Here is a 7,832-nt window from a genome sequence, read left to right as displayed (position 1 = left end):
GGGGAAGGGAGTGTGGTGGTTTCTCAAAAAAGTTAAAATGAAAACTCCCACGATCCAACAATTCCACTCATGAGTATTTGTCAAAAAAAAAAAATGGAAAGCAGGATCTCAACAAGATATTTACATTGCCTTGTTCATTGCACATTATTTACAGTAGCTACAGGTGGAATGATCCTAGTATCCACCAGCAGATGAATGGATAAAGAAAATGTGCTGTCTACATACAACAGGATATTATTCAGTCTTTAGAAAGAAGGACACCCTGTGGCACTTGGGTGGCTCAGTCGGTTGAGTGTCTGACTCTTGATTTCAGCTCAGGTCATGATCTCAGGGTTGTGGGGTTGAACCCCACATTGGGCTCCTTGCTCAGTGGGGAGCCTGCTTAAGATTCTCTTTCTCTCCCTCTCTGTCCCTCCCCCTCACCTCGCACTTCTCTCTTCTCTCTCTCTCAAATAAAAAATAAATAAATCTTTAGAAAGAAGGACTTCTTGTCACAGGCTACAACATGGGTAAACTTAGAGGACATTATACTAAGTGAAATAAACCAGTCGCAAAAAGACAAAAGCTGTATGGTTCCACTTACGTGAGGTATCTAAAGTCATCAAACTTACAGAAACAGAAAATACAATGGCGGTTTCAGGGCTAGAGTGGCAGGGGAAGTGGGTAGTTGTTGTTCAACAGGTACATACAGAGTTTGTTTTGCAAGATGAAAATGTTCTGGAAATCTGTTGCACAACTGCACATTTAAAGATGGCTAGGTGGTAAGTTTATTACAATAAGATAAAGAACAACAACAACAATAAAATATAAGCCATCTCCCCAGCATTCCCAGTTTCTGTGCCCTGCGTTGTCCCCAAAGTACAGATCTGTCCTTCCCATTGTAGTCACTTATTTGTGGTTTGGTTGTTTGACTGATTGATTGTATCCCTATGTCTAGACTAAAACTTACTGAGCCTGAGATGGAATTTTTGTCTTTTCTTTTTTTAAAATATTTTATTTATTTGACAGAGAGAGAGAGCCAGAGCACAAGTGGGGGGAATGGCAAAGGGAGAGGGAGAGGGAGAACCGGGGAGCCCGATGTGGGACTCGATCCCAGGACCCTGGAATCATGACCTGAGCCAATGTTTAACTGTCTGAGTCACCCAGGTACCCTCCACCCCAGATTTTTTTCATAGATGAATCTTTGGCAGCTGAAATGCCTGTCACTTGGTACGTGCTCAGTAACATTTCCTGAGTGAATTAATGAATGAAAGCCTACATGGTACTTTGCTCAAAATCCTGCAAAGGCTTCCAGTCAGACTCTGAATATAAATGGATGAAAAGTGTGATATTTACATTGGAGCATGAAGGCTGAACAGGAATGAAGAAGTGGAAATGAGAGGGAAAAGCGTTTGAGGAGAAAGGAGCAGCCCATGCAAAGACCCAGAGGCACAAATAACCTTGTTCAGAGAAGTCGATGGAGTAGGAAGTAAGAGTGACTCTCTGAACCATTTGGAACTTGAGACCAAAGAAGACATGCGTGCCCCTGAAAAATGTTTTTGTATATTTTTAACGGTTATTTTTTCACATTAAAATCATTGAAATATTATTGCAAACTTAAAGAGTGTGTGCAATAAAACATTACTTTCAGTTTAAAAATTTTATTTATACCCAAATCAGCATTTTTGATAATTTGCTTTTCTGGTTTTGCTGAAAGCAAATGTAGAGAGGACATTTTTATTTTTTATTTTTTTAAAAGATTTTATTTATTTATTTGACAGACAGAGATCACAAGTAGGCAGAGAGACAGGCAGAGAGAGGAGGAAGCAGGCTCCCTGCTGAGCAGAGAGCCTGATGCGGGGCTCAGTCCCGGGACCCTGAGATTATGACCTGAGCAGAAGGCAGAGGCTTTAACCCACTGAGCCACCCAGGTGCCCCAAGAGGGCATTTTTAAAATCAACTTCTCATTTCTCTAGTTTTCATTTGAGAATGCTACCATGTTTGACAATATCTCTAAACTCAATTAAGATCTTACATAATTTTTAACTAACTTTAGTCTACTGATCCTGTCATCCTTTAGTTTTTTTGTATTTTCCTTATCGTGGCTTTTTTGCCTTAATTTTGATTTTTTAAAAAATAGTATATTAAAACATTATTTATCTGGATTACTGATATTTTTGAGCACTACCTTAAGTTTAACATCTGGGGAAAGTTCCGCCCTCACTTCACCCTAATCCTAGTCCTTCTGGAGACGGGTTTGAGGGGTCAGAATATGCCGGGCTGTGGGGTGAGGAGTTTGGACTCTATTCTCTGGGTGAGGAGTCCACAAACTATAGCCCATAGATCAAATACAGCCCACCCTCTGTGTCTGTAAATAAAGTTTTATTGGAACACATCTGTGCTCATTCATTTACATATGGTCTATGGCTGCTTTTACTTGACAACAGCAAAGTTGAATGCTTACAATTGAAGGTAATGTCTGCAAACCCAAAAATACCTATATGGCCCTAGATTAGAAAAAGTTGCCAGCCTCTGGTCTAGACAGTGGAGACAAAGCAGTTCAAACGCAGAGGAACTGAACAGTGATGGTTTTTAGATGCCTGCTTGGTGTAGAACAAGGGAGGTGAGAGGCAAGGAGGTGAGGGGGTCCAGAGAAAAGATTCTGAAGCCTTGGCAATGACGGGAGTCAAGATGGGAGGGGGGTGCTGCTGCCAGCTGTCCTTAAGAGGAAAAATAGACAAGACATGGTGAATTTGGGGTTTTAGGAGAAGAAAGGGAGGACAAAGAGAAGGTGACTCCTCCATGCCTGGCCTGAAGGAAAGAGGAGGGGGTGGTTGTGCTGTCACAAAGATGAGGAATCCTTAAGGAGGAAGAGGAGGAGATAAGGAGAGCAACTTTGGACCATGCTGAGCAGCAATCCTGGGGGCCATCCTAGGGGGAGGTGTCCAGGAAGGACGCTCAATGGCAGGTCGCCCAGGTCACTCACCTGAGAGACTGACCTTGTGACAGTGTTTGCACCTTCCATGCCTATATTCCTGATGCTCATTGCCGACCTGGTGGCTTTCTTCCTGCAGGACCTCACTCTGAGAGAAGAGGCGAGAGAGCCTTTCAGTCTGGTCAGTTCAGCATGCTGTAGGCAGACTGATTCCCTCCTCTGTTCTCTCTCAAGGGCTGGAGGGCAATGGAGGTAGGAGAGTGGTGGTCCCATTCTGGAGACCCCAGTGTTGAGAACGCAGGCTTCCCCATCCTCGACAGTGGGGCCAGAGTTCTGTGACAGACTCACCCAGGTGCCATCGACCTACTTCCTGCCCTTGCTTCAGGGTCTTGAGCCATCCAAGTCCCTCCATTCTGGGCCCACCTGCCCTTTCCACCCCAGGGCTATCCCTCCATCCCCAGGGTCAATGCTCACGTGATGACGATGATGCAGAGAAGCAGGAAGAATAGAGCCATAACACCTGCTCCCCCAGCAGCCCCCAGCAGCCTCTCAGAGAAAGGCCATGCTTTTCCTGCAGACAGATTGGATTATTGGTGATTCCTCTCCAAGAACTCGGTACATTCTCCCACTCCCTGTAGGACCCCAGATTCCCATTTTCTAGCCCCTCTGCCAGACTCCAAACAGGAGCACCCGGGTCTTGGGGAGGGGATTAGGGCCAGGTGAGGAAGGCAAAGAGAGGCTGGAGTGCAGCCTGTCTGCATTTAAAATGTGGATATTGGGTTCATGGTAATATTTATTTTGCATTCATTTATATTTATATTTTTAAAAATATATTTATATTTAATATATTTAAATATATATTTATATTTTTATAAATATAAATATATATTTATATAAATATATATATTTATATTTTTTAAAACGCTGCAAGGCAGTATTACTTCTCATTACTGAGGTTTTGGGGGCTTCTCCTTAAATTTTGTGCTCCTGGTGAGTGCTTCACTTGCCTCACCTTCCTCCCTGCCCCACAAATCAAGGATCTGTGTCCCCAGACACACCTGTGCAGGCCCCAGCCCCTCTCCTTCAAGACCCATGTCCTTCCCCTCCCAGGCTTCACCCCATCCTACAGCCCTGGTCTGGCAGGAAGACGACAGTGATACTATAGGTGGCAGGGAAAATCTTGGCCTCACAGGGGAGCACAGACCAGAGTTGAGCTTCCCTGTAAGGCTCAGAGGCTGCTGGGGGTCCTGGGGGCAGTGCTATTGCTCTCCCCCAGCACTCCCCTACACACACACAGGTGCACTCACTCTGCAAGGAGAGCCTCAGGGAGACATGCTGAGAGCCCAGCAGGTTCTGAGCTCGGCAGGTGAATTCCCCTTCATCTTTCTCCTGCACTCGAGGCAGCTCCAGCACCCCAGGGTTCAAGGGATTTGAGGAGCACAGGGTCAGGCTCCCCCGGGCCCAGCACAGCCTGGCAGGGGGGTTGCTATTGACAACACAGACCAGGTGCAAGGACTGGTCCTCCAGGACTGAAAAAGACGAGCCATTTTCCAGGGCTATGGGTGCTGGAGAAAAAGAGACAGAGGGTCAGAGAGACAAAAAAAAATGGAGAGAAAGCGGGATTTGAAAACAGACTGGATGAGGGGACAGAGAAACAGAAGTAGGTTGAGGTGCAGGAAAAAGCATGCTTTCTTCCCCTTGTTGGTGGGAATGCACCCTTGTCAATCCTCCATTCAGGACAACTGGCCACATACCTCAACGTGGAAAGAAAAGAAGAAAAGAAAAGCTACATTTTGCTTTTAGGGACTTATCCTCCAGACATACATATACAGAGTTGTGAAAGGAGACAAAAGATTACTCATTGCAGCCTTCCAGCTAATAGAACAAAATGGTTGCCATGATCTCCCATCAGAAGACTCAGACAGAATCAGAATCCATCCACGGGAAGGAAGACCGCACAGTCTCGGAGGAGATCGAGGACAGTCTGTACTACGGATATCAGAGGACCCCTCAGATCGTCCAGGCAAACACGGCAAGGCTCAGAGCAGCCTACGGACACTGGTCACTTCCCAGGAGGAGACTGGGCATCTGAGGACAGACTCTGCTGTGCATTTTGAATGTTTGTCTGTGTGACTGCATTACCCGTTCAGAAGTACTTAAATAAACAGTTGCTAGGGAGGATAAAAGATGGGGCAGGAGGCAGGAGATGCATGAAAGGGCAGATCTGCTGGGTGCACGTTGCCCTGTTCTCCTCTTCTGATAACAGAGCTGGGGTGGGGGGCGGGGCGGAAGTGGGGAAGGAGGCGGCCAACGGGGACAGCTGCTCACAGAGACACGGAGGCTAGGGAAGGGGATGACCCTGGCCCTGCCCTTGCTCCCCGCACCCTGGGAGGAAGATCTATCCTACCTGTGCCATTTCCTTGGGAGACAGTTACCGTCAAGTTCTGCGGAGAGTCTGGGACAGAAAGACATGGAGGATTCATGTCAATGGGGAGGCCTAGTGGACCTTGGCCCTCTGTCCTCAGCAGCTGCATAAGTGGAGAAAGGATGGAGACAGGTGTCCTCCTGACCCTCTCCCAGTCCAGATTTTGGGACCAGCACCCAATGACCAGCACCCAGTGTCCCCCACCTGCTGCCCTCATGACCCCATCAGGGACCCAGGGACTCCTGGCCTGGCTCTCACAGGACACATTGAGGTGGATGGTCTTCATTGTGGTCACTCTGGCCCCAGGCAAGGTCACCTGACAGGTGAGGGGCATGCCATGGTCCTGGGGCCGTGGGGTGAGGGTGAGCACCGAGGAGAGGTGAGTCCTGGGACCCAGGGAGGTGAGGGCAGCTGACGTCCAGGAGAAGATGGGCGGCGTGCTCCTCTCACAGGCCCAGGGCACAGAGCAGGTCAGGTTCCTGGGGTGTCCAGATTCCAGGGTCCCCGGGATGAGGATGTCAGGTGTGTGGTTCAGAGCTGTGAGGAGATGGGGAGACACGGGAATCAGGAGGAGGGTCCGAGGTGAGACCCTGAGAGAAGCCTCAGGCTTTGGTCCAGCTCCTGCTTCTGAACCTTGACATGTGTTACCTGCAACCCCTCCCAGGAGGGGGAGTCCCATCCCGGCTCTGACCCAGGACCCCCGTCCTTCCCCTGTGGCCTCTCCTGGGGTCTCCGTCTTACCTGTCACTCGCACGGAAAGCAGGTTCTGTTTATAACTGTAGCTCGCAGAAGACTGTCTCTCCACCCTGAAGAAGTATGTCCCCGAGTCCCTTCTCTGTGCATCTCTGATGTCCAGGGAGCAGTTGTAGGCCTGGGGGTCCCCGAGGAGGCGGAATCGGCCCTGGGTGTCCTCCTGCACTTTACGAGCTGGGTTGTTTGTGGCCACTGGAGCACCGTGGTGTGCACTGGGCCCTTCCCGGAACCAGTAGCCGAGAGCTGAGGTTAAGTCAGACCCGCAGTCCTCAGGGTTCCAGAAGTTGCAGGGCACAAACACACACAGGCCCTCCTGCACAGCCACCGAGCCATTCACTTGCAGACTGCAAACTCTCTGGATCCCCTTCCCGGGCCACCTCTGGCCGTCAGCCCCCTCCCTCCTCCAGAGCAGGACCAATAGCAGCAGAAGCATGTCTGGCCTTGGCAGTGCCAGGGTCCCCAGAGTGTCTGTTTCTCAGGGTTGGTCTCTCAGGAACTAAAAGTTGCAAGACTCAGAGGAAGCCCCAAGAGGAAGATGCAGGTGATGTCAGAACAGTGACCCTCCTCAGAGGAGGAACTTCACACCTAGACACTGTCAGGGCCAGGACAGCTGTTGGGAATCAGCCATCCGCCACCACATGTCCAATCCTGGGGACTGGAGGCCAGAGAAGGTGAGAGCCCTCAGGGAGCCAAATTCACTCCCTGTGTAGGGCTCGAACCCCATCTCCCGTCTCCCTGCTGATACCGCCTCCCTCTGGGGTTGTTTTCTGCAAAGTGAAAATGGGTCCCTTCTGGCCAGACCCCCTGAATCTCAGGCTGTCCATGTCTGTGGAAGCCAGTCCTGCTGGGGGCAGGACACAGGGACTCAAGAGGTGGGGGAGGCCAGGGCTGGGGGCATGAGGAGGCCAACGGTCCTCCCGCCCTTGGCATCCACGCAGGGGGGCATCCCCTCCCTGCTCATGAAGTCACAGACTAGCCCCAGACACTGCCCTGAGAGTGACCGTCCAATGGGGAGATGATAAGTGTCCGGCACCTGGAGCCCCCTGTGACAGGAGCCAGAGGCAGAGCGAGGGGCTACTGTCCCCCCACGTGGGAGGTTGTGTCACAGGAAGCTCGGGCAGAAGGGACACTTGGGCAGTAGAGGCAAACACTCCAAGGACGTTGAGGGGTGCCTGACTCAAAGGAGGAAAGGGAACCTGAGGCTGTGGTTGTAAGCGGGGTTGGTGTGGGGAGGACAGAAGAGAAGGGGCAGATTTTGAAAGGGATAGAAAGTTCCCCTTTCCCCCTTCCTCGTGGCTGTCTGGTGTCAGGACAATTTCTTCACCACGGGTACTTCACGGAGCCATGCTCCTCTTCATTGCTCTGCAACCTACAGGTTCTTCTCCCAGGAGTCGGAAGTGCAGGGGACATGGGGGGAGGGATGCCACCTAGGTGCCATCCGCCCTCAAGGTGGTGAGGACTGCGTGAGAGAAGAGATGTGCACTTGAATTCGTAGAAGGTTAGTTTTAACTGTGTGGCTGGGGACTGGGAGAAGGTGCTGGGAGGTGGCACTCCCTCCCACTGATGTTGGTTTTCTTGATACATTTGGTGGGGGGGATATAAGGTACACACAAAGAAGGATGCCCACAAAAACAACTCAGTGATTCATCACAAGATAGAAATAGAGCATTGCAGGCACCTTGGACCTTCCCCTTGGGTCACCATCCGTATCGCACACCCTACTCCCCCCAAAGGAGTTCT

At 50.1% G+C, this 7,832-nt stretch overlaps 1 protein-coding gene across 1 annotated transcript; it reads right to left on the bottom strand.

Annotated features, from left to right (window-relative positions):
- Positions 1-3,384: 3,384 nt before the first annotated feature.
- On the bottom strand, positions 3,385-6,525 carry LOC308358394 (sialic acid-binding Ig-like lectin 8; the record flags this gene model as incomplete). The annotated part of the gene is made up of 5 exons (XM_080828577.1): positions 3,385-3,485; positions 4,222-4,479; positions 5,322-5,369; positions 5,598-5,876; positions 6,081-6,525. 5 exons carry the CDS (start codon positions 6,523-6,525, stop codon positions 3,385-3,387), a joined length of 1,131 nt encoding a protein of 376 aa, XP_080684703.1.
- Between the last annotated feature and the right edge of the window lie 1,307 nt (positions 6,526-7,832).

Source organism: Martes martes (assembly GCF_963455335.1).
Source record: "Martes martes genome assembly, chromosome: 17".
Lineage (NCBI taxonomy): Eukaryota > Metazoa > Chordata > Mammalia > Carnivora > Mustelidae > Martes > Martes martes.
The sequence above is the reverse complement of the archived record's forward strand: the minus strand, read 5'-3'. Positions and strand labels throughout refer to the sequence as shown.